The 27306-nt window shown below is 49.4% G+C and overlaps 1 protein-coding gene across 3 annotated transcripts in view; it reads right to left on the bottom strand.

Annotated features, from left to right (window-relative positions):
- ADAM19 (ADAM metallopeptidase domain 19) overlaps positions 1-27306 on the bottom strand; it is a 378374-nt gene that overhangs the window by 108537 nt on the left and 242531 nt on the right. For all 3 annotated transcript variants that reach the window (XM_069653928.1, XM_069653926.1, XM_069653927.1), the window contains exons 9-11: positions 24097-24263; positions 19723-19807; positions 19105-19244 (exon numbers count right to left, since the gene is read on the bottom strand). In XM_069653928.1, coding sequence (XP_069510029.1) covers positions 19105-19244; positions 19723-19807; positions 24097-24263 — 392 coding nt within the window. The remainder of the gene's footprint in view (positions 1-19104; positions 19245-19722; positions 19808-24096; positions 24264-27306) is intronic.

Below are 27306 nucleotides of genomic sequence, written 5' to 3'. Positions count from 1 at the left end.
AACATGGACACATCAATGAACATTACTTTGTCATATACGACGTCATTTGTTGAACCACGCTTATAACTATTAACAACCCTACCTAGCTCCCATCCCACCCCCAACATCCCTCCCCCATGTTGCTTATCGAGCCTCAGTATCACATTCTCTCATATCAAGCATCGAAGGTCTTTATTGCGCAGTGTCCGGGGATTTCTGTCCCACCTCAGCTCTCGCTGTGGCCATCACAAACATGGTTTGTTTATGTGTGGTCCATTTCGTGATCCCCTCGATGGCTTCGGAAGGAGTCGTATGAGCTACTCTCTGCCAAACAGTTGTTTCGGTTAATGGCCACTTTTTGAGGTCTCGCCACCAATCCTCTTTGGGAGGGCCCCCAGGGGACTTCCAAGACATCACAATCCGCCTTTCACCCAGGATAAACGCCAAGTCCTGCAACTTAGAAGAGCAACATAGGTGTTTGGGGCGTGAAAAGCGGCCTAACATGCCTAACATGCAGGCTTCTGGTGTAAGTGGTTGAGCACTAAGGCCTCCGCCATGCCGTCTGTCTTCTATCCCACCCCAGTACTGTGACAATCTCGGACAGGACCAAAACCCGTGCAGCATCCCCTCATCCATGGCATCGCATCTAGGGCAGTGTTGTGTGGTAGTCCCTTGGAGCTTGGAAATCCTGAGAGAGGACAGATACGCTCTATGCGTGACATACAGTTGTATCGAGCATTCCAGGACACTTTTTTTATGGTACTACAATATCTGTGCCCCATGCGTGTCTGTTAATGGGGCCCGGAGGTCCTCCTTCCACCCGGAACTAATGCTTGCATCCGAGGAGGGTCTGCTTTCTAGCAGAAATCCGTCCAACCGCGAAATTGTTTGTGGCCTTCTGCCAAGTCATACATTGTATCAATTGAGGAGAGTGCGTTTGCTGTTTCTATGTGCATTGGCCATCTGTCTATAATACAATTTCTGATGGTGCCATATATCATGAATTGGCCACAGTGTAGTCCTGTGGCATTGGCCAATTCTAAAAATAGTGTGAAGGAGGTGTCCCTCAGCATGTCCCCTATCATGACGACTCCCTTAGGCTCCGAGTGTGCGCAGATATTCAGGTGTACCTGTGACTCTTTTGGGGCCAGGGAGGCCAACGGGATCTACACTGAGAATGGGTCCCTCAATTTAATCAATGCTAGAGCTCTATCCCACATTTGTATGCCCAGTGTCACCAGGTATGGGTAGCGGCTTACATGTGTTCTTTTACACCATAATAGTTCCTTCAAAAAGATGTGTGGCATCTCCGGGTGTAGGAGATTGGTGTCCGCGGTGAGTTCATCAGTCAGCCAGCTAACCACGAATTGTACCTGCCCTGCAACATAGTACAGTTCAAAGTGAGGAACCTTAATGCCTGCCTTCTCATACGGTCTTTGCAGTAGTGCTAATGTAATCCGACACCTGCCGTTGCGCCACAGGAATTCCCCACACAAGGAATCTACAGTTTTAAAGAAGGCCTTTGGTATATTGTGTGGTATGTTTACAAAGTAATGCAGGAGTCTAGGGAGGACGATCATTTTCAGCAGGGCCTTTCTGCCTATCACAGAAAGAGGTCGTTTGTTCCAGAAAGCCATGGAGTTCTTAATCTCTACCAGGGCCCTATGGGTATTGTTGTCGGGTTCAGCAACTGGATCATGAAAAATGTTTACCCCCAAATATCGGAATGTGGACGCACTCCACTTTAGGGCCAGCACTGGGAGGTTGCCGGGTAGAGTCGTAGCTAGACCAGCCAGTGGGAATCGAGAGGACCTTTTAATATTAACTGTGATGCCTGACATCTGTGCAAACTTAGCTAAGACCTCAATTATCATTTCCAAATGATCTTCGGGATTCTGTACATATAGAAGCATGTCATTGGCATATAGGGAGATCAAATGGTGGGTGTCCATGACCTGTATACCCGCCGAGGCATACTTAGATCGCAAATATGTTGCCACTGGTTCCATCGCTAGAATGTACAACAGCGGGGACAGCAGACAGCCCTTTCTAGTGCCCTTGTCCAGCACCCAAGTCTCCGAGAAGTTCCTACCAGTTTTGACCCTCGCCCCTGGTTCCCTGTATATTATCTCTACCCATCGTATATAGTAGGGGCCAAAGCCTAACCTACATAGAGTAGCAAGCAACCAGTCCCACTTAATGGAATCGAAAGCCTTCACCGCATCCAGGGCAGCAATGGCGCACAGTGTCTCCCAAGAGGCTGTGCTGTGAATAACATGGTGTAAACGTCTTAGATTCCAGGACATGTTCCTACCGGGATCGTAGCCCGTCTGATCGGGGTGTACAAGTGTGTGTATCACCTTCTTTAACTCGTTTGCCACAGTAGCCGTAAACATTTTGCTGTCCTGATTGAGCCTAGGCAAAGGGTGGTAGGAGCTACATTCTTGTGGGGGCTTATTGGGTTTCAACAAAGGTATTATAATTGACTCTCTCAAGCTGAGCGGGAGGAGGCCCTCAACGTACACTTCATTAAGGGCATTCAGTAGATGGGGGGGCCATATCCGTAGCAAATTCTTTGTAGAAGTCTCCCGGCAGGCCATCTGAGCCTGGTGTTTTTCCCGGTAGGTAGCGCCCTTATTGTGTTGAGCTGTAATGGGGCTGCTCTTTCCTCTAACCTAGGGAGTTCTATTTTGTTTAGTACCTCTTCTGTGACCAGGTTCGTGGCACTGGGCGATTACTGGTACAGACTATGATAAAAGTCATAAAAAACTGTGTTCACTCCCACTTGAAAATTATATGTGGTGCCCTGCGATGTCTGTATTTAATAGATGGGTGTGCGTTGCTCTTCCCTCTTGTACAGCCATGCCAATAATCTACCAGGCTTACCCCCCTCTGCATGTTGCCTCTCTAGATATTTGGTATAACTATGTTTCCCTAATCAGTCCCAGCAGTTCAGGCATTGCTGATGCAAGGCCGCTACCCTCTTTCCCCTATCTCCCAGGTCGGTGTGGATTTGCAACAGTGCGTCCTCCGCAATGGAAAATTCCCTGCACAGCATGGCCTGAATGCCCCCGGTTGTGGCAATCGCATTGCCCCTCACCACCATTTTAAGGGCTTCCCATAGAGTGCCCGCTACGGATACGCTGCCCGCATTGTGTTGAAGGTATTCCTTAATGCAATCTCTCAAGTGATCCCTGAAAGCTGGGTCCGATAGGGCCTCGCTTCTCAATTTCCACATTGGGATTGGGGACCTAGGACATGTATACCGTCACTGCAATAGCAGTGGGACATGATCAGACAGCACTGTACTCTTATACTCAACTGTCATGGGGTCATCCAACAAGTCATTCCCCACGAAGAAATAGTCGAGCCTGGTATGGACTGCGTGTGCATAGGAGGCATGAGAGTAATGTCTAGAGTTTGGGTGGAGCACCCTCCAAATGTCAACCAATTCAAATGCTGTGAGTAGCGACTGTAAGGCTCTGGTAGTCGGGGGCGGCTTCTGTACTTTGGAGTCTGATCTGTCTATGCAGGGATTCAGGACACAGTCAAAGTCGCCCCCCCCCAAATGACCGAACCGTTCCTTTAGGGGCCAAGCCTAGGGTAGAGTGTCTGAAAGAAGGCCGCCGTGTTATGATTGGGAGCGTATGTGTTTATAATACAGGTGTCTACATTCTCTAAAAGCCCTTGTACAAGTCCCATCCTGGCCTAATTTTCTGTGCGAGACTGTGTCACCTTGAATGGTACTGTAGGCACTATCCAGGTCAGCACAACCTGGGCATACGCCGAGTACGTGGAGCCTACGAGTTTCCCGCCCCCATTTTCTGGTGAGTATGTCAATTTTGTGTCTATGGAGATAAGTGTACACTCTATTCCTTTTAACAAAGTTATTCAGCTCCCCAGACATTCCAAGTTAACACCTTTAACTCGCTAGCGATCTCCAAACAGTTGCGGTAGAGGTGGCCAATGCAGCCGGCCCCGCCCCTGCCTTTCCTCTATTACGCACAACACAACCCGTCCACCATAAAAGGATTCCCTGAGTTGAGACTGATATTGGCAACACAAAAGCCCCATTAACTTCCCCAACTTCCCCCAACTAACAGCAAATGGCCAGCATTATTGCTCATGCTCGGGCATGCCTGCTTTTCACCACTACCTCCGGGTTTCCGTCCCAAGGTTGTGCGCAGTGGTTCGGCACAGAAACAAGTGCTCAGTAGGAAAAAAAGGAAAAAACAAAACCAAACTCTAGGGGTGGGCTGGTAGCAGCCCTGGGATCGGTCTACTACTACGATAACTGAGATTGGCTGAGGTGAGCAACCTGCCACTTGAACCTTCTAGACAATAGCTTCTAGCTCCAAGAGAGGGCACTCTCAACTATAATTACTGCTCACTGTGGAAACGTTCTCCAGTTTTTTTTTCATATGCTCCCATATTCCAGGTGTTCTTACACCTCTTCACAAACTTCAAGTGACACTCGCGTCCGTGTTCTTGTCCTTTGAGCGCTCCTGTAGCGAGGTGTCCTCTTCTGACCTTGGATTGATCCTCTCTCTATCCATCCACTCCTGTACCTCTTCGGGCCGTTCAAATAATAGGGCTCGGTTTTTGTACAGGACTGTTAAGCGTTCTGGGTACATTAGCATGTACTTCATGCCGGCCTTGCAGAGCCTAGTCTTGGCCACTAAGAACTGCGCTCTTATTTTTTGGACCTGGAAAGTATAATCCGGATACACTGCTAAATTTGCCGATGCCCTGCACATTGTGCCGCCTTGTCTGGAGTACGACAAGATCCTCTCCCTGTCTCTATAGTTCAAGATTTTAGCTGGAGGGACCCCCGGTGGCGGTTTCCAAATCGTGAAACCCCGAGACAAGTTCCTGGGCCTGAAATCCTGTAGGAATAGGTTTTCAATGTACGTCGTAGGGTCTGCTCCCTCCTCTCCTTCTGGTACGCCTACAATACGGACATTGTTCCTTCTGGCCCTCCCCTGCGCGCCTTCCGTCCTGCACTCAAGGAGCTTGACTTTTTGTTGTAAAATGTGGATATGGGCATCATTATCTTCCACCTTTGTCTTATTTTCTTTCTGCTGTGATTCTAATTTTGTTGTTCTCACTGCCAACTTCCTCACGTCTTGTATAAGCAGCCCAACATCGACTATTACCACGTCGATCTTGGAGCTTAGCAAAGACTTCAATTCAGCGATTGCTGTTAGAATCTGGTTATTAGTCCCTCTTCTTGTTGCTTGATGTGGCCATCCTGTCGTTGGATTTATGGAGTGGAGGTGTGCTATAGCAGTCAAGCGTTTTTTGGCTGCCCTTTGATTTGGTTGCTTTGGGAGGCCTCCAGCTTGTGTGCGTGTGGTGATGATGCCGCCTGCTTCTTGATATGTCCCTTATGATGCTTCCTCCACATTGTTGGCTGCACCCGACCAGTGTGCTGCTTCCAGCTGATCCTTCCAGGGGCTCACGCCTATGCTGCCATCTAAAAGGGAAATCCCAAGGGAGGGCCACAATATGGATTGGCTGGGTGCGCACCACTGAGTGTGTTACAGGCTCTTACCCCTTTGACTCCTGTGCAGCGGTGGCCCACACAAGAGACCTCTCTTTTGGTGGTGTGCTGGTATTTGGGGGCAATGGAGTTATCCAAAGGTGGCTCTCAGCGTACTAAAACAATTACGTCATTGGTGTCGGGTTGTGGTGTAGGTGCAGCACTTTTGTTTGGGATTTGGTCCCTGCTGTCATCGTGTGCTCATTGGAGCCTTTGTCAGCCAAGATTATCGCATGTGGCTGGCTTCTGGTGAAAGTCTGTGGACTCTGCAACAAAGTTCAGATCCCCCGTACCGCTGACTTGCACACTACTGTTGTAGGGGCCCCCCTCTCCCACTCTGGGAACAAGAAGGGTGTTGCCTGTGCAGCGTGCTTAAGTGCATAACATTCCAGATCTCCTGATGGCTCCTCTCGGTCCCATGCGCCCCCAGCTGTGTTTCCCTGGTGCAGGCTCTCCTGGCTGGTTCCTCCCTCACCGGCAGCTCACGCCGCTGCTCACGCTTTTGGGACGTGCTGCGCCGGGTTGTGGCCGCCTCTGAGGGACCACCGCTCCCACTACACAAAACACGCTGACTCACCTCTCCACCCCAGGTCGTGGCCGATGTCTTCTCTCCTCCGGTGCATTTCACTGCATTGGTGCCCCGATTTTAATACACCTTGTCTCCCCAGTGACCAGGCACAGTCACGAAGGCATACACGGGCGCTAGTAGTTGCGTTGGGCTGCCGGTGTCACTATCTTCTTTGCTGTCTGCAGGCAGCTGCCATGTTTTCTCCTTTGTTCAGAAGGGCAGTTCCTTTCCAGAGAGCTTCCCGTGGTCGTGAGAAGGATTTTCTACAAGCAGAATCTATTCATGGGTTTTAGGGTCATCTCATACAATATTAGAGGGCTGAATTCACAGGCAAAGCGAAGTAAGTAGGAGCATTTTTTTGAGGCATGAGAAACTGGACTTTCTCGCACTCCAAGAAACCCACATTTGCATGAAGGATAGACTGCGACTTCGAATTAAGGGGTGCCCACAGATTGGCAGGCTAATGTGATGGCCAAAAAGGCTGGGCTTTAATAGCGTTTAGAATCAATCATGATATTGTGATTTTGTGCTCCATGGAGGATAAGCTAGCAAGATATTTATTTGTTAAGTTCCATATTGGGACGGAGATATAAACCGTAGCAACAGAGTATGCACCTAATTCCAGACAGGATGGTTTTTTTCAGAGCCACATTGGTGACGCTAGAAACCTTTACAGAAGGATATGTTATATTAACAGGGGATTTCAACATAGCTTGGGATGCAGCGATGGATAGAAGTGGTGTAGAGTATGCGCCGCAGGGCACACCATCCCAACAACTTAAAGAATAATTCAAACATCTGGGGTTGGTAGATGTGTGGCATGCCTGTAGGGGTAAGGAAGTGGGATTTACATTTTATTCACATGTTTATAGATCTCAATCGTGCATAGATTATATTTGGGTCTCCTCCCGACTGGTGGGACGAGTCCTGGGGGCGATCGCACTATCCGATCATGCTCCGTTGGGGGTGACATTAGAGATGACATTTTGGAGAAAGAGGTTATGGCAGTGGGTATTACCAGAATGGATTCTGCCCAATACTGTATCCTCAGTCATGATAGGAGAGAAGATTCAGAGCTATTCCAGTGAGAATGAGATTGAGAATACCTCCCCGGGTATACGCCTTCAAAGCATTAATAAGGGGGGAAATGATTGCATCTAAAGCCCTGAGAGAAAAATTGAATCAGCAGTTAGAGGAGGATTTAGAGGCTTAACTTAAGGATATTATGCCAAAAATGGGTAACTACCCGATGAGGTAAATGTTGAAAGTATATAGAGCAGTTTGTGGGCAGTTCAAGATATTAATGGCTAAAAAGGCAGAGAGGTCCCATTTAGAGCCAGATAACACCATTATATCAAGGGGAACAGGGTGGGGAGGTTATTAGTACGACAATTGAGACAAATGGGGGCATCCCAAACGATCTTGAAAATCAGGGAAGGGGAAAGGGAGGAAGTGCTTGACACAGAGGGAATTTTTGGATGTTTTGAACGCTTCTATGAAGCATTATATTTCTCTGAAAGGCATGGGGACGAATCGCAATCTTCTTATTTGGCAGATGTATCTCTCCCGATGTTGCCGAGAGAGGACAAGGAGGAACTAGAGAAGGATATTACGGAGGAGGAAGTTAGTATAGCTATCAGTAGGCTCCCCCTGAATAAGGCGCCGGGTCCTGCTGTCTTGACTGCCATTTTTTACAAGAAGAACCAGAAAGTCCTTGTCCCTTATTTAACACGATTATATAATTCCTTTAAAAGAACTGGTCACATCACGGCTTCTATGGATCAGGCTAAATTGGTGATATTCCCGAAGGCGGGTAAAGACCCGACACGGTGCAGGTCTTATCGTCCGATAGCGTTGATCAATATCAATGCCAAAATATATACCAAAATTTTAGCTTTCAGACTAGAGGATAGACTTCAAGATTGAATAGGTCCTGATCAGGCGGGTATCATTAGGCAACGGCAAAACTTTGACAATATCAGAAGGATCTGCCATTTAATAGTAATAGTAAAGGTAAAGAGGTGTGAGATTCCAGCAATTCTTCTCGCTTTAGATGCCGAAAAGGCATTTGACCAGGTGAAATGGTCATTTTTGTTTCATACAATGACGAGTATGGGGTTTGGGGAACGCTACCTACAGAGGATACAAGCCAAATATCAGACCCCAACCCTGCGTCTGTATATTAATGGACAGCTTTCTAGTCCTATTCAATTGGAAAGGGGGACTAAACAGGGATGTCCGCTGTCTCCTTTGCTCTATGCAATTTATCTGGAACCCCTTTTGCAGCATTTGTGAGAAACATCGGGAGGGAAAGGTATCCAATTTGGGGGATGGGAACATAAAATAATGGCATTTGCAGATGACATGCTGTTGGCACTAGGGTATCCAGTGAAGTCCTTAAAAGCGGTAGCTTTGGAGCTGGCTCTCTTTGGGGAAGTCTCGGGATTAAAAAGTAATACATACAAATCAGAGATATAAAATCTCTCACTATCAAGGAAAAAGGAATGGGAGATACGGGGGGGCACTCAATTTCAATGGTCGGTGGATAAAATCAAATATCTAGGGATTCACATTATGAATTCTATGGCTACGTTATATGAAGAGAATTATTTCCGATTACTTAGCACACTCAAAACCGACTTGTGACGATGGAATCCGTTACATATTTCGTGGATGGGGCGCATGGAATTGATTAAAATGGTGACCCTTCCACATTTTCTTTACTATTTTCAGGCCCTGCTGGTGTCCCTCCCCGGGAACTTTTTTAAGTCACTCAGTCATCTAATATCCACATTCATTTGGTGTAATAAGAGCCCCTGGTTGGCCCTGCTAACTTTAATGGCCAGAGGAATAGGGGAGAAATGGCAGTTCCCTATATTAGACTGTATTATTGGGCAGCCCACTGCGGGTGATGAAATTCTGGTTGTCGGCGGACGAAAGTAAACTTTGGGTTTCCATGGATAAAGCAGTGGTAGGGTTTGCATGTGATGTGGTTTTTATGGTTAACTAAAGCGGACCGACCTCCTAGCATGAAGGCATTGTGGATCACCGCACTAGTGGGGGAAGTGTGGGATGAGGTGATAAAGCAGAGGCATATCTCAACAACATCCGGGCCCTTTCATGCAATTGTTCGGGAATCCCCAGTTTACACCAGGGAGGGATGCACAAGCATTTAGGAAATGGAAGGAGGCATGTTGTTTAAGGTTAAGGGATATGATGGAGGGAAAGGAAGTTAAAACCTTTGAGCAATCTAAACAGGCTTTTGGTCTTAAGGAAGAGAACAGGCTTAGCTATTATAAACTTCGACATTGGGTTGTACATCCCCTTAATAAATCAGCAGCTAGTAGGTAACATACTGCATTTGAAAAATATATAACAACTCAGACAAGAGATTCACATCTAATATCCGCATTTTATGCTTTGATAGCTGAAGGGGGTCCACGGAAAGGTGGTCTTATATGGATATGTGGGAATCTACTCTTGATCGACATATATTAGAGGAGGAGTGGGAGGTGTTATGGGGCAATATCCCAAAGCTTACTCGATCCATCCAATTTAGGGAAATGTGGTATAAAACCCTCACTCTATGGCACTATACTCCGGAGAGACTTATATTTATGTATCTGAGACATCCCCGGGCTGCTGGCGGAGACATTTGGTGGTCTTGTTTGGCCTTGAAAGCATTTTGGGGTCAAGAACGCGAGACAATGCAGGTGGTGGTAGGGACAGACACACCCATGGGGATTGAGGAATGTCTTATAGGCCTTTGGTCAAAGGATAAAGCACCAAGAGGAAGGGCGCGTTTCAAGGCATGTATGGTTTTGAGTTTGGGAGCCTTACTGGTGTTAGCCCGGAACTGGAAGCAGGAGGCCTCTCCTACCCATCATGAATGGATATTTAAAATTTGGCACATCTTGGCTATGGACTGGGTTACCTATAGAATTCAAGAGGACATCCAACAATTTAGAACAGATTGGGGAGTATTGCTGCAATATTTAAGGGATGATTATCGTATTCAAATGTGCCCGCAGAACATTCGAATTTTGGACATTGCTTGAATTACTTTTAATCAACCGATAAAACAGGAAACCGCTTTGTATCATATGTATAATAAGGTGGAGCAGCTCTGGGATAGCAGGGGCTCGGGGAAAGAGGAAGGGGGAGGTCGGAAGGGGCAATGTTTTCTTGTTTAAATATTCAAAATGCCAATAAAAACCAAATTTAATAAAATAAAGATCTATTCAAGATTGTAAAAGTAGCAAGATTAGCCAAGCACATTCCTGATCACAGATCTAAAGTGATTTTTTTTAGTGCGGATCAGCAGTGCTGGATGCACAGGCCTGCCGGTTCCAGGAGGAAATGTGAATACACAGATCCTGAAAGGTCCATCAATTTGCTGGGGCCAGGCCTCAGTAAAGGCCACTGGAGATGGGCTAAGCTTGGCTGCACCTTATGCAGAAGTTCAAGTGTCCAGATGAGGGACTGGTGAAGGTCAACATTTGGGAGACTGGAGCATGGTCCTGCCAACAAAGAATTGGATTTGCAGAAGGATGGGGAGAATATGTGGCTGTCATGACCCTAGAGCAGACTATGTAAGCAATATGATTTCTCAGGTGAAGGTTCAACATATGGACTCATGATGCTCACAACTTGAATCCATTGGGGTGGGTTTTGGTTCTGATGCACCACTGTAGTGTTAGGTGCACACCAATGGGCAGGCGGGCCAGAATGTTGGCCCTCGGTCTCCATTGATACTTTAAGCTTCCCAACACATATCCACTTATGAAAAATGTAGAAATCTCTGCCAAGGACACACACCACTTATTCTTGTAAGCCTCTGTCTGTACCCACCAAACGCTATGGTGAATCTATTTTTCGCAAATAAATCAATCACAAATCATGTGAAATTAAACCTAATAAAACAACAAGCATCATTAGACCCATGTTACATAGCATTGTCTTTCCTGCTAGCATTGTCTTTCCTGCTTCTACAACAAAGTACAGCTGCAGTGTAGCAAAGTGTGCTGCAAAGGTTACGCACTGCAATGGCTCCAGAAGCACCAAAAATGAAATTGTTGCTGAGTGTCACGAGCTAGACGATATGAATAGATGCACCTGGCGCGGCCTCCATCTTAATCCCAGCTGCTTTTGCCAGCAGGCTCCAAAGTAACTTCCGACTGGGCTATCACATGTCCATGGGCACAGATGAAGACAGAGCGAGAGGTCTACAAAGCGCTCTGACCTCTCCGCCTCATCTGTTGGGCAGTGCTGCAAGACATGGCAGGGAGGTGGGAAGAACTGACTTGCAGCCAAGTAGCACAGCTCTTTCAGACAACTCTAGACTCTGATGCAAGAATTCCAGAGTGTGTCCATTTCCATTGAGATGCTCAGAATGTCAGAGCCATATGCATTAATAGAAAAGATGTTCTTTGTACTTTTCAGATTCTAGATTTGAACGTCTTATCTCTCTTACCACGTCACCTTTGTTATGACACTGCCCGAGCTTATGCCTTACTACAGTCGGCGCTGGTGATTGGGCCAGCTCTCGCCGGATTTGAGATCCAGCACCAGATGTGTAGCCGGATCTCAGGATCCGGACAGAGTCAACCACCCCAAACCCATGCTCTGGGCAGGGAAACTTTAAAAAAAAAAGTGCCTGCGACGGCATGGAGTAGGGGGGGACCAGCTCATTGCCGCCATGAGCGCTCTTCTGGCTCCGCCCCACTACGAGGATGGCCTGGCCTGCACTCCCAAACAGACCCCGGCTGCTAAGGAAACATTCAGAGGCCTGCAAATTATCCAACTTGTTGCAGGGTGACCAGACGTCCAGGACGTCACTTCCTGGAATTATGCCCTCAGGCTCTGTCCCCCTCACAGACCCGAGGGGGGTTGTTTTATTTATTTTTTAGTTTTATTTTTTTAGAAACCCGGCCCTGGCTATTAAACAATTCTTCATCAGAACAGCTATAAACCAAAAAATAGCCTGAGTCACAGAAGCGTTTTATAATTACAAAACCACCTTGGGAAACGCTCTGTGAATTAGGCTCAAAGATTCATTTGATCAGAGGTCAACTGCCAGCTCCGCCCCCTCTAAGGAACAAGTTACTTACCTGTAACTGTTGTTCACCAGCATGGGTCTGGCATGGATTCACATGCTCATGAATATTCCCCGTCGTCAGGCTGGGAACCCTCGGTAAAGAAAAAATCAGTATCAGTTTCGTTTCTGATCTGTCTTTCTTAGTAGTAACCAATCACTGATCTCTGGGTCATACTGCCCACAGCCAATGACTGTCCTCTCCCTAAGCCCCTCCCCTGGCAGCCATCCTCAGATTTGGTAGCACGTAAAGTGGTAGTATGACCAAGTGAAGAGCCGCAGCAGGAAAGGAGGGAGGGTTCGCATGTGAATCCATGCCAGACCCATGCTGGAGAACAACAGTTACAGGTAAGTAACCAAATAAATAGCCTGATTCACAGAAGCGTTTTATAATTACAAAACCACCTTGGGAAATGCTCTGTGAATTAGGCTCAAAGATTCATTTGATCAGAGGTCAACTGCCAGCTCCGCCCCCTCTAAGGAACAAGTTACTTACCTGTAACTGTTGTTCTCCAGCATGGGTCTGGCATGGATTCACATGCTCATGAATATAAGAATACATAGCAGTACACACATGCACAACCACGGGAGGTGGCAAAAGGCTCAACATTAAGCATTACATAAACTCAACATTGAGCAACTCTTACCTCCCCACCAGGCCCACCTTCAGGCGAACAGGTTGCGCAGCACTGCTTGGCTGACTCTGGACTCCTCCCTGGAATCCCGATCAATGCAGTAGAATCTCATGAAGGTGTACGTCGACCTCCATGTAGCAGCCCTGCAGATGTCCAGCAGGGGCACACCAGACAAGAACGCTGTAGTAGCAGCGATCGCTCTGGTCAAATGGGCTCTCAGACGGCCGGGCAACGGTCGGTTTGCCAACTGGTGACAGTGCATGATGCAGCCGGGGAGCCACCTGGAAATGGAAGCCTTCGAGAGAGCCTTCCCCTGGTTCACAGGTCCAAAGTTCACAAACAGCTTTGATGTCTTCCGAAAACTCTTTGTTAGGTCCACGTAGAACTTAAGCACTCTAGCTACATCCAGCGAGTGCAAAGTCCTCCCGGCCGGTGACGAAGGCGACGGGAAGAAAACTGGTAACACCAAGGGCTCGTTAAGATGGAAGTTGGACGGCACCTTGGGCATGAAGGAGGGGTGCGTCCTCAGCACCACCCTCGTATCGTGAAAAGTCAAGTATGGGGACTTGCAGGATAGGGCCTGAATCTCTCCCACGCGTCGTGCAGAGGTGATGGCCACCAGGAACGCTGTCTTCCACAACAGGAACTTCAAAGGAGCCGAATGCAAAGGCTCGAATGGCAGCCCCATGAGCCTGGTCAGCATCACGTTGAGCTCCCACTCCGGGGCTGGAGCCTTCACCGGCGGGAACGATCGGAACAGTCCTTTCATAAATTCCTTCACCAGTCGATGAGACCACAAGGACGGCCGTCCTGTAGTTCTGGTGTATCGGGAGATCGCCGCCAGATGTATCTTGATGGAAGCGTAAGCTAGTCCAGCCTTGGCCAGCGACAGTAGGTATGGTAGCACTTGAGGTGCCGTAATCCGTAGAGGGTTGATCTTCTGTGCACGGCACCAGACAGAGAACCTCTTCCACTTGTGTCCGTAGCACTTAAGAGTTGTGGATGCCCTGGCCTTTGCAAGAACCTCTCTGCAGTCAGCCGGGATATCGTACCCTCCAAACTCTAGTGCTGCAGGAGCCAGGCCTGCAAGTTCAGCGACTCCGGGTCGTGATGAAGGATGGCGCCTCCTCCTCTGGAAAGAAGATCTGCGTCCATCGGCAGCTTGACCGGTGGGGACGCTGACAAGTCAAGAAGGTCCGGGAACCAGATCTGCCTCAGCCACGCTGGTGAGACGAGGATCATCTTGCACCGGGACCTCTTGAGCTGGTTGATGAGTCGGAGCAGCAATGGAAACGGAGGGAACACATATAGGAGCAGGCCGTCCCAGGGGAACGAGAAGGCATCGCCCATGCTCCGCGGCTGGGGAAACCTGCTGGCGAACCTCTGGCATTTGGAGTGTGTCGCCATCATGAACAGGTCGATCCGGGGTTTGCCCCATCGCTGAAAGAGTCGATCCACTTGATCCTGGCGTAGTTCCCACTTGTGGCACGAGCGCAGCTCTCTGCTGAGTGAGTCGGCAATGGTGTTTTTTATCCCTGCCAGATGAAACGGCACCAGAAACATCCCTTGGGCAACGGCCCAGTGCCACATATCCTGGGCTTCCTTGGATAGGGCAGGGGATCTGGTTCCGCCCTGCTTCCGAATGTAGAACATCGTGGTGGTGTTGTCAGTGAAGATCCTCACCACCTTGCCCTTGAGCGACGGGAGAAAGGACCTGAGGGCCCAGAACACTGCACGGAGCTCCAGGATGTTGATGTGGAGCGGCTTCTCCTCCGGGAGCCAGAGGCCTCTCGCATGAAGATCACCGGTGTACGCTCCCCACCCCTCCAGGGAGGCATCCGTCGTCACCGTTACCTGGTGGGCCGGGGTCTGTAAGTCTGTCCCTGCCGCCAGATGAGCATGGGTGCCCCACCACCGGATCGCTCGTCGGAAGGTCTCGTTGAGAGGGATCCTGTCCTCGAAGCTGCCCGTCGCTTGGATCCAGCGGGCGTCGGGGAACTCCTGTAGAGGAGGCATCCGAAGCCTGCACAGGCGCATGAGATTTATGCAAGAGGACATCATCCTGATGAAGGACTTGATGGACCTCACCCTGGCCACGTCCGTGGCCAGCAGACGCTGCACCTTGCCCAGGATGGCCTTTGTCCTTTCCTCCGACGGCGAGGCCAGATGCACCACTGTGTCGAGCTTGGCTTCCAGAAATAGTGCGACTTGCGAGGGGACCAGGTGGGATTTTGGGAAGTTGATGGAGAACCCCAGGTCCGCTGGACGGTCTGTGCTGTGTGTTCTACGGCGAGCTCCCTTGTCCCTGCACGGATGAGCCAATCGTCCAGGTAGGGGTAGACATGGATCCCCTGCAGGCGCAGCCGCGCCACCACTGGTGTGATGCACTTGGAGAAAACCCTGGGTGCCGACTTCAATCCGAACGAAAGGGCCTTGAACTGGTAGTGCCGTCCTTGGACCACGAACCTGAGGAACTTTCGGAGTCCTTTTAGAATGGGGATGTGGAAATATGCATACTCCAAATCCAACAACGACAGGAAATCGCCCTCCTCCAGCTGTCCCAGCATGTGCTGGAGGGTGACCATCCGGAACCTCTGTGCCTTGATGTACTTGTTCAGTCGTTGCAGGTCCAGGATGGGCGGCCATCCTCCTGTCTTCTTTTTCACGAGGAAGTACCTTGAGTATACTCCGGAGCCCCGGAGCCTCTTCGGGACGAGCTCGATGGCACCTTTCTTGAGCATTGCCCTTACCTCCAGTAGTAGTTGAGGGATGTGGTTTTCCTTCCTGGCCACGGGAGGAATGCGGGGGCACTTTTTTAGAAACTCGAGGGTGTGCCCCTGGGCCAGGGCATCCGGCACCCAAAGGGTGGGTGGAGATGGACTCCCACACGCTGACGAACTTCGCCAGATGGCCTCCCACCGGGGTGCTTCGGTGGGGGGCCGACACCGCTGTCGGTTCAGTCTTGCTTGGAGGACGCCTTGCCACCTTGGCCTCCCTGGCGACGAAGACGAGATCCACCCGACTTGCCTCATCCCCTATAGGCTTCTTGCGACGAGGAGCGGACCGCCTGGCGGTACGTAGAGGAGCAACCACTGAATCCCTTGGAGGCACCTTGCTTGCCTCCGGAGCTCGGAAAGGACAGCGGTCGTTGATGGAGAACTCCTAGGGCCCGAGCCGTCTCCGTGTCCTCCTTGATGGCTTGGAGGGACTCATCCACTGTTTTCCCAAACAGGTTGTTCCCGTTGAAGGGCATGTCCAACACCTTGGTTTGTACGTTCTGGCAGAAATCCGTCACCTTGAGCCACCCACGCCATCTAAGGCAAACGACGTTGCCTAGCTGGCAGAAACCGGTGTCGGCAATGTCCGTTGCCACCGTTATGGCGTGGTCCGAAGCCACCTCACCTTCCTGCAAGATCTCCAGGGCCTCCGCCCTCTTGTCGTCCGGTAGGAAGTCCAACAGGGGGGCGATCTTGTACCACAACTCCCGTCGTAGCGGGCCACGATCGCAAGGGCGTTGGCCGCCGACAGGATAACTCATCGTCCCATCACATCGAGCTTCTTTCCTTCGCCGTCCGGCGGGGAAGTTGACCTTGAGGCCGATGCCCCCCGCTTTCTTCTTGGCCGTCGTGAGACGACCGAGTCAGGGGTCGGTTGCACCCTAAGGCACAGGGGGGGCGCGTCGGGGACCCGGTACTTCTTCTCATACCGATCCCTCTTAGTAGGCGCGGTAGACAGGTTCTTGAGAAGGGGGAGTCCCTCGTCCCAGATGTCATCCAGCAGAGGCGCGGCGAGGACCGTCTTCCTCTTGGCCTCGCGCTGTTGGTAAAGGAACCCCTCCTTCTTCTTCTCTTCGGGGCAGAGCTGGAAAAGCTCGGATGCCATGGCAATCATAGCGTGGAAGGACCCAATCTCGTTGGGCGGGGAGGCCCGAGTCGGAGGTGATGTGAGATCCGTCCCATCGTCACCGTCGTCGTCATCCAGGCCCATCGCGGCCGTGTCTGTTCCCGTGTCATCCCCAGGGACGGGTGATGGGGGCAAAGGTTGAGCAGGCCGAGAGGGCTGAAACGGCGGGGCTGGATGGGTCCGTCTCCTCTTGCTTGGGGGACTTCCCGACGGGCCTGGGTCTGACTCCTTCGTCGGGCCTGGCTCCGGCTCCTCCATCGGAGGTAGGGGCAATCTCGTCCTTATCTCCGTACATAAGGATTGTATTGCCAACAAAATGGCCGCCGAGTTGTCCTGTGGCTCCGGAAGCGACGGGCGCGACAGTTGACTTGGAACCTCGTCGGCACTGCTGTCGCTCTCGTCGTGGGCCTCCTCAACGCCCTCGTTGAGGCCCTGCAAGACTTCAACCAGCTCCTCCTCGGAGGTCGTGTCTGTATCCACGATGGCCACCGCCCCCCCCTCTTTTTCCGCCGGGGTCTTCACGGGGGTCTTCTCGATGGGCCTGAAAGAGGCTTCCCTCCGCGGTGGCAGGGAAACTCTGGGCCTCGAGTTCACCTCCACTGATGCAGCCTCCACAGGCTGCATCAGGGCCGCCGCGACTTCCTGGATAGAGGCCTTAGCTGGGTGAATCAAGGCCTTCACCACCTTCTGTGGCCCTGTGGCCTTCACCTTGGGGGGAGGGTCACCGCCTCGCTCCCCCTCGGCTGGATCCTTCGAGCCCGACCGGGTCCTCTCCAGAAGCTTTGCCGGGTTCTCGGCTTTCCTCTTCCCCGAGCCAGAGCGTTGGCCCGTGGTTGATGGTGCTGGAGAGGATGCGCCGTGTCTGGCAGCCGAGGAGCCTGACCATTCGGCACTCCCTGTGCCCGAGGACTTGCAGTGCTTTGCCTTCTGTTGGGCCTCCGTCGCCAGGGCACCCTCACAGGACTTAGAAGACCGCTCGGACTTCTTCTTCTTCTTCTCACCTGACGGGCTCTTCCCTTCCAGCCAATTGGAGAGGCGAAGATGTCGATCCTTCATGGTCCGCTCCGACATGTTCCCGCAAAATTTTGTCCTCATGAAGGCAGTAGAGGCATTTCGAATACTTACATTCTGTAGCTGGCATCCAGGACAAACCCTGAACAGCTTTCCTGGCGTCGAGCTTCCTTTCTCCTGGGCCATGTCCGTGTAGGCCTCAGAAACTTCTGGACTCCTCCAAGAAGGGTAACTCGACGAAAACTTCACCCTTGAGGGGCATAGAAAATCCGAAATGGGTCCCCGTTGATCGGATGGAGAAACGGTGGAGCTTGAGGCTCTGTTTAACCGAAAAAGGAGAAAATCTCCTGAAAACAAGTGCAAAAACGCAGCAAGCTCAAGAGCTAAAGCACGAGGACTCCCAACACTTGAACGTGTGGTAAAAATCTGAGGATGGCTGTCAGGGGAGGGGCTTAGGGAGAGGACAGTCATTGGCTGTGGGAAGTATGACCCAGAGATCAATGATTGGTTACTACTAAGAAAGACAGATCAGAAACAAAACTGATACTGATTTTTTCTTTACAGAGGATTCCCAGCCTGACGACGGGGAATATTCATGAGTATGTGAATCCATGACAGACCCCATACAGGAGAAACCCTGCCTCCTCGGACAGTGTCCCCCCAAACTCCACCCCACCCCTGCCCTTGTGGGATCCCCCACCAAATGTTTTCCATTTCCACCACTGACTACATGGTTGGGGGCTAGAATGTCTCTTAACCCACGTTGCTTCTGGACATGACATGCAAGAGGAACCCTTACAGTGGTTTGCTCATAGGTTGGCTCGAACATCCCACCTTGAATCTGTGTTATCAGGGTGACTGTTTGCTTGTCGAGAGTAGAATAACTGAACTCAGCACTTCAAAGAGGAGGAGTGATGATCAGACATGGAAAAAGGCTAATTGCACAGTTTGCAACTCTTAAAACAGTAGGAAAATGAAATGTATAAAAGAAGTCAATCAGTGAAAGGAAACATCACAGGGATATAATAGAAACAAATTAAATGAGACCAGCTTTTAAGATACAAGATCTACAAGTGTCCTAGATCTTCTTCTGTTGCTGCACAAAAAAATGGACTAAGCTGAGCTGGAAGGTAAGGCCTGGTGTCTGGGAGTGGGCGTGGCTCAGGCCTGTTTACCCATACTTACAAGGGAATAGGAAACCTAGTCTGAATTTTGGAGTCCCAAACCTGCCATACTTACAGGAGCTCGGTTGGTACCCACATATCCCACACATGACAAGGAATCGCACTCAGGGCCACTAAACACCCAGCACATTGAGCAGTGTGGCAAAAGGCAGACCATGGGATCTGTGGGAGTGATTGCAAAATCTTACCCGGTGGCTGCTGCCATGATACAACCCCCTTCAGCAGCGCTGGCAGTGCAGCAGCCAGAAGCGTCGTGACTCATCCCAAAGTTGTGTCCCATCTCATGGGCCATGGTGGAGGCAATGCCAACGCTGTTATCCGAGTGATCCTGTGGGGATAGAAACATGGGGATTAGGGACAGATCAGCTGGTGTTTAGCCACCATGTGTTGAGTGAGCAGTGGGAACAGGCATAGCTTGGACAGCCAGGGGAACAGAGGAAATGGGGGAGTCAAGGTCAGGTGGGCAAGCCCCCTCAAACCCCAAAAAAGGATTGGTTTGGGTGTACAAGAAGGAATCAGTGGGAAAGGCGAAGCTCTGGTGGCACATATTTCAGCATTGAGAAACTCAAAGGCAAAGAGGCGAGGCTGATGATGGATGGGTAAGTTCAGAGGCAGGATGAGAAGAGAACACTGGGGTGGAGGGCTCAGTGTAAGATGGGACTTTCACTGGAGGGAGCAGGGAGAATCCGTCAGTTATGAGGGAGGACGGCTGGGTTTTTGGTGCAGAGCAAGTTTTCCTGGGCAGGAGGGTGAGTACATCATCGCAGTTCCGGGGGAAGGATAAGAGAGTGGCGCGTCAAGCTCACCATGTTCACCCCTCCGGATTGGTAGACGGAGCACATCGCCAGCAGTGGGGCCAAGCCGATGGTGGTCCCCTGGAAGGCACGACCGCTGGAAAAGCAGAGAGACATAACGGAAGCATGAGCCAGGGAACACACTGCCCACACAAGCCAGCTGCGCGCCAGCGACACAGGCTCAGCAGACCAGCCAGCTTTTAGCCATTTTTGCACCCAGAACAAAAACATTTCATTTTCAAATGTGCCAGAAAACCCCTGCAAAGCCGTAAAAAATTTGCAAACTGCCCTGGCAAGGGGTACTATTTGTACCAAGCCCCGAACATCAATAATGTGAAATAAATGCGTAAGAACTCTTTTTCAGAATGTTATGTTGTTGTGTTCATTTGAATAGGGAGGAGATCTTCGACGAGAAACTGTGCACAGGAACATGAATAGCTGACCGGGCCCATGCCATGGACAGGTGCCAGGCACTGGTAGGTGAGACTTCGGGAGATGTACAGCAACCAAGTGCAGTAAGGAATCCCCAGGGCAGCAAGAGGCGACAGCCCTGGCCTATGGACAGACCAGTAGATTACAGGAATAATCATTTGAGGTATACACATATGGTACAAGATTATCCTTTTCAGTATTTACAGCTAAAAGGGTGGGAAGGCAAGGAGGCGCCTCTCCAGGACAGACCTGAAGCTGCAAAGCGTGGCAATGGACTTGGTGTCCGAGGGCTCCAGTAGTGGGGACAGAGCAGGGCAGAGAAGCAAACGCGAGTGGTGGCGTTGGGAGGACGGGTAGAGAGAAGCGATTGAGGTGTTTGAGGAAGTGAGTTGTGAGAGATGAGCAAGCCAGGCTAGGGGTGGGGACTTGCCCATGCATCGACTCGTAGCCAAGAAAAAGACATTTAAGGAGGCAATGCTTGAAGATGGACAGCCGCCCTGCCTTTAGACCATGCACATGGGTGTGTGAGGATTGGCGGAGATTTAAGAGGGTCCAGGAAGGGACAGACAGGAAGACAAGTGCAGCTAAGGAGTAGTGTGGGAGTCCCATGAGGCGGTGGGGGCAGTAGTGTACTTTGCTGAGGACAGAGGTGGAGATAAGAGTTTTAGTGGTGTCAAAGGTGATACGGGTGGATTTTAAGGATGTGGAGGTGGTTAAATTGGCACAATGTGGATATCAGCAACACAAGTGTCCTTCCGCTTGTCATAACATTTTAAAACCAATGCCCAGTCATCCCGGTGCCATGCATAGAGAATCACTGTTTGATAGTGGGTGGGCATTTGAGAAGTGAGCATACGGCGTGTACGTAAAGAAAAGAAAGAGGAAATCCACATGCAATCAATCCCTCGGGAGGGGAGCAGCGAAGGACCAGGTATATAATCCTATTGCATGGATTATCGCCTGCCGGAACTCTATTAGAGGAGATCTGGAGACCCTGCCAGAATACCCCACTCAGCTCACAGTCCACCCTCTCAAGTTTTGCCAATTGAGGCGGGCACCCAGTAACAAATTAGGGTAGGCTCTTGTTCAATAACATAGCGACTCGAGTTGTGCAGATATGCAATCATTGATTGATATATACAGGTAGCACGATTACAATGCCATAAATTATGTCCTAAACATTTGTCGACTGTTCTCCCTCCCGCTCCGACTAAACCAAAACTCAATTATCCTGAACAATGTAACTGAAATGCAAATTTGTGAAGTCATTTACATGCGTCAAATTGACAGAACATCTGTATAAGTATCTTTATTTGGGATTTATCCAGCCATTACTGTTTGGATCCAGAATAAACTGAGAAGCACTACATGATTGTCATGGTTCTGAGGCATATGTGTGTGCATACATAAGATAGCTCCATTAACCAAAGTAACCATGAGGCCGCATGATCACACAATACATAGAAAACAATTAGAAACAATAAGTGGAGGCTGAGGTACAAATAACTACTCCTGCTCTTCCTTCTTTCCTTTTCGGAAATTGCATGTTACTTACATGTGTAGACACAGAAACCCTACACCAGTGCGGCAGGAATGGAGAGTGTATGCTTTGTAAAAGACTTAATATAACCACAATACGCGAAGGAGGAGCGCCAGGAGAGGGCGGGCCAGACTATCGCAGCACTGCGCAAGAGTGAGGCGTCAACACTGCAGAGGACAGTGAGCGAGAGACAGCAACTGTACAGGACACCTCTTCCACAACCCGAAGAGAGTGGGAAAGTGGGAGTGGGTCAGGGTCGGATTGGCCCCTCTGCCTTTTAGCCCGTGGACGGGCCAAAGTCGTCCCTGAGGAGTGGGGGCCGGTTTCTGACCATGCCTGGGCCGGTTTGGAAGAAAAAAAAGGAAAACAATATATTTTGTTTCCACATTTCTTTTTCAAAAAAGCCTTTCATCCTTCTTAGGTCAATAAAAGAGTACCAACACAGATTGGGTGATATTGTATGCATATTTGTTCTATAAAAAAAGAGCTTAAGCGTAGGTGGTATACAATAACATTATCATTTGGCCTTGGACGTCTGCTTGTATTCCCAGTAATGTAGTGTACCTAGGAACAATGCTATTTGATGCCACTTCCTGTTTTGTCAGGGGTGAAAGGTCGTGTTTCATCGCTTCCTGGGATGTCACTTTGGGGTGGGGTCAAATGACATCACTTCCGGTGATGTCATCAGAGGTCAAGGGCCGTGAGGCGAGGGCTGGGCCACTTTTTGTGGGTGCCCGGCCCTATTTCTTGTCCCAGTCCGACCCTGGAGTGGGTCTCACGCTTTCTGAGGGGATTCCCATACTGAAGGAGGCATAGGTTTACACGTTTCCCGCCCACACCTGGCAGCAACACTCACATACTTGTATGAGACGCTGCACATGCCAGAGCCTATAAAAGACCATTAGCTGCCCTCTGACGTGTAAAATGCAACAAATCCCAACTGGGGCCCTTCTCCGTGCACAGACCTTTTTTTAGGATATAAATGCACGCACCCTTTCCATAGCTTAGTTGAGATCATTCTCGGAGGGCCGACGGTCACAGGTGTACTGGGGGGATAGTGTTTCTTAATCACAACTTATAACTTGTGGTGTACCCCAGGGAGCATGTTTATCTCCATCATTGTTTAATATTTACATTCTCCCTCTCTGTAGTGAATTAGAGTCTTTTCAGATTTTCTTTTGTAACTACGCGGATGACTTTCAGTTGGTTCTCGATATCACTGGTGATTACGATGCTGACCAACAAACAGTGAATATGGTTTACCTACTGATAAAGCAGTGGATGTCCACCAATTGGCTCTGCTTGAATGCCTTAAAGACGGAACTGATGCCATTTGCCCCCCATCAGGCACTAACCCAGTTGGACCAAGAGTATGTAAGTTTCAGGATATATGGCAGTTCTATTAAGGTTATACAGAAAGTTAAAACTCTGGGCACCTTCATGGAAAATAGCCTAGACTGTGAAGCCCATGTCACAGCCATTACTAAGAGCACAAATTATCATCTTAAAGTGCTCAGGCAGGTCGCCCCTCTTATTTCAGTTGAAAATCGCACCAAACTTGTAAGAGACGTTATTTTGCCAAGTGTAGACTACTGCAATGCGCTCCTAGGTGGGGCAAGCAAAGCTAATATCCAAGAATTACAAAAAGTCCAGAATAAAGCCATCCGTATCATCTTCCAGATGAAACGTTCAGAACCTACTACGGCAGCTAGGAAAAAACGACACTGGCTTCCTGTGGAAACCAGAATCCAGTTTAAACTCCTAACTATCTGCCATAAATGCATTTTTGGGAATGCTCCAACTTACCTGAAGAACGTTGTTAGTATTTATCAGCCAAAAAGAAACCTTAGGTCAGCTGAAGACTTCTTATTAGGACAACATCGAGTGAAACGATCGCGTGGGCTCAGCAGGGCTTTTTCCACTCAAGGAGCGAAGACATGGAATGCGTTACCGGCTTACTTGCGTAAGACTAAGGATCTCCTTGCATTCCGGAAACAACTGAAAACATATCTCTTTAATTAGTATGTATTCTCGATAGCAGCTCGGTCACTATACCTGTCTCTCGGCGCCTGGATGCCTACGGGCTTTGGCGCGGTATAAGCATAAATAACAATAACAATTTGTGTTAATACATCCAAAGTATCGGATTGTGACTAAACCTCTAGTTTCATAATTGGCACAAACCGTGTTTGCTTGTTTGTGTAAGTGTGGTTTTAAGCCTGGGGCTGCTTTACTGGTGGACTAAGGCAGGTGTTTTCTGAGGTCACCGCTGTTTCTGAAATGTTGGAGAACACAGAGCGTGGGCATGAACACGTCCTCATGGGTTTCTGATTGTTAAGACTGGCAATACTCTGCAAGGAGCCCCATACATGTAGGCGATGCCCCCTGTACAGAATCCTGCGCACAGGCCTTACGTGATGAGCTGGGCATTGTCGTGTTTCTTGCGCGACAGCAGCTTCCGGCGCCAGGAGAGGAAGGACCAGAGGGTGGAGTAGGGGTTCTCTGTCACATTGCACTTGTTGCCGTCCGTCCAGACTTCGAGGCCCACGAGCGCTACCCGGATATTGAGTGACTTGTAAAACTAAAGAGAGGACGACACAGCAAGAAGACAGTATCACTGATGAGACATGGTGATGGGTGCGAGGGGGGCGTACGAGGCGCAGGCCTAGAGCATCCAACACCATCTCAATTTTTAGGGCACGTGAGAGATGACGGGGAACTCTAGGTGGACTTTAAAACATCACAAAATCAGATGCCACAATGCATGAACAGCTTGGAACCAACATTAAAAGTCTGACAGTGAGTGGCTTACTCTCATCCCAGACTGCATGTCATCTCTAACAACCAGTTCCTCCCAGCCAAGTCCTCTTTTGCCATACAGTCTATTCACACAACTTTTGCAAGGCCCCTTTAATCCCACATGTTTTTGTCCTCGGCATATCTCCAATTGCCAGACATTCTTCAGGGCTATCGTCACATTAATCATAGCTGGGTGTAGCACTGATGCTATTAAATATCTACAGTAATTAATCAGCATTATTTGATGATCATCACAAAAGCACAACAAAGTAATTACGCACATTAGATAAAATTAAAAAAAGTGATAGTGTTTGCTGCTACTGGGACTTTAACTCCCCCGGAGGTGGAGCTGCTGCAATACACCAGTACACCACATAAAATCACTTCCTCCCACGAAAGCAGAGAGAAAGTGGTAGCAAGCGGTGTTTGTTGGTGTTGGAAGAAGACACTTGCTGTTTGCTGCTACCGGGACTTTAACTCCCCTGGAGGCGGAGCTGCTGCAGTACACCAGTACACCACATAAAACCACTTCCTCCCGCAAAAGCAGAGCGAAAGTGGTAGCAAGTGGTGTTTGTTGGTGTTCGGTGGTGGTCGCAGGTGGAGCAGCCATTTTTAGCCATCTCTAATAGAGGAGCTGCACAACGTCCATCGGGATGAGAGGAGCTGCACAACGGCGCCTTCCCCGAGTGAAGGAGCCCAAGGAGAAGTGCGTAGGAGAAAACAACCTCTGTCAAAATTTAAATCAGTTAGTGAAATGACAATTATGGAAAAGCCAAAGGCTGCAAGAATGCTAAATGAGGAGAGAAAGCGACTGACTTCTCTTTCACATTCGGCCATATCCCCATCACCCTTGTCTCCCTCTAGCCAAGCACAACTTGTGCCCAGTGACGATGAGGCAGAGGAGGAGCTTGTTGCTGACCCTGCGGGGAACAGTGTTGTTTCGAACATGAAGCAGGGAAGCAGAGTAGCAGAATTTAGACACCAATGCTGTTCCTGGGTCGCAACTGGAGCAGGAGGCGGTTACCCTAGTTGACCCTAGGACGGACGCCTTATCAAGCGAGGTATGTTCATTGCTAATGAGTGAAGATAATAGCAGTCTGACTGTACCTGACTTGGAAGAGTTAGTTGACTTCCAGCCGATGATGGAGCCCAAAAGCACGGGGAAAACAAGCAGCACTGCGAAGCCGCTGGAGGGAAAAGTCCCGCCCCCTAGCGTCTATCCATTATGCCAGAGCAGGCTGCAGCATGATCCTGCCATGTAAACTTTGCGGACTTCACCGCAGGGGGGCTCAGAGGAAACGGGAGGTGGGGTGTCAGGGTCTGAAAGCTGCATGGACTCTGAGAATGCCCCAATACTAAATGACTGTCCTGCCTCTCAGCTATCTGAGGTAGCAGCTCCTATCTTAATGGACACCCTACTAAGTGGGTGGAAAAACAACAATCTGATAGAGGAACCCATTGCAAACCTAGAAGCTGCTATTAGCCCGTCACGAAAGGAGGACAGGGCGGTGGGCAACTGCATCAAGAAAATCCAGAAAGGGGTAACTGGTGTTACCCCAAACGCAGATATCCACATTAATCCGAAGGGCCTGCTGAAGAGCCTAGACATTATGGATAAGCAACATGCCAGATTTTTATATGAAGATGGGCTCCAAGGGGTGCAGAAAAAAGATGCCTAAACTGGGCCCATATCAATGGAGTTCCGTCCAATATCGGCCCAAACTTCTAGGGTACTAAATTCCAATCTTAAGAAACTGCGAATGAATGAAAATGAAAGCACTAATTGGGAAAATCTAGATGAGTGGGAGGTGGACGAAGAAGAGGCATGGATGGAAAAAAGTTCTAATAAGCGCGGATTGGAGTCAGAAAAAATAAAGTTGTGGGATATTTCTGAGACACTGGCTAATGATCTTTCCCATTTATTAGAGAAGCATAAAGGAAAGTTCAATTTACCCACTAAGACCAGAGAGACTGAAACTTACTCTAACTCCGCTTTAGCAGAAACATTATCCCAAGATATAACAGCATTAACAGGGAGAATTGCCAGAGAGAAACTAAAGAGTCTGTCTTTTATAAATGAAAAAATTGCCGCCCTAGACAATATAACCTTACAGATGTCGGCAAAAAAGTCAGACGTGCTGGCAGGACCCCTAAGAGGCCCGGGAGATATTCAGCATCTCAAGAGTAGTCAAGTACTGCTAAACCAGACGGAATGCACTCCATGCGAACAAGGAAAGGGGCCCTGACCTGAGAGCTGAAACCCCGGAGAAGCAAACACTGGGACCACTGGTGACTCCGCCGGACCTGATGACCAACAGTAAAAAGGAAACTGAGGTAGACATAGCTCATATACAGAACACTATGATGGCGGCCCTGACTATTTCACTATCGCTGTTTCTAAAATTATACGAGGCATTAAATGCCTCCCTGCAAGATTTACAAACTGGCAACGAGAAGATAAGTAATCAACTACAGAATTTGGAGTGTTTCACGGAGAGACTTGATACGAGACTAAATAGTGAAACCGAGCGCGGTAACACTTGACAAAGCCGTCTATCGGAGCTGATGCGAGGGAGACCAATGACAAGTCGCAACTAATGGAGGTTATCATCGAAGACTATAAATGGAAGAGACAATGTCATGATAAAACTGAGGGAGTCGTCACTTGTACAAATGGATCCAATGACAGGTCAGCGAAAAGTCTTTCCATTGAGGAACGGGCTCCTAATCCGAGCTTAGAACCTCAATTGAAGGAACAAGCCATAGGGAAATCACCGAGCCCCATAAATGAACAACTGCCAGTAATGAAAGAATCAGCCAAACCG

This window comes from Ambystoma mexicanum, chromosome 3q (genome assembly GCF_040938575.1).
Source record: "Ambystoma mexicanum isolate Mex_15411 chromosome 3q, UKY_AmexF1_1, whole genome shotgun sequence".
Classification (NCBI taxonomy): domain Eukaryota; kingdom Metazoa; phylum Chordata; class Amphibia; order Caudata; family Ambystomatidae; genus Ambystoma; species Ambystoma mexicanum.
This window is presented reverse-complemented; position numbering and strand designations above follow the sequence as displayed.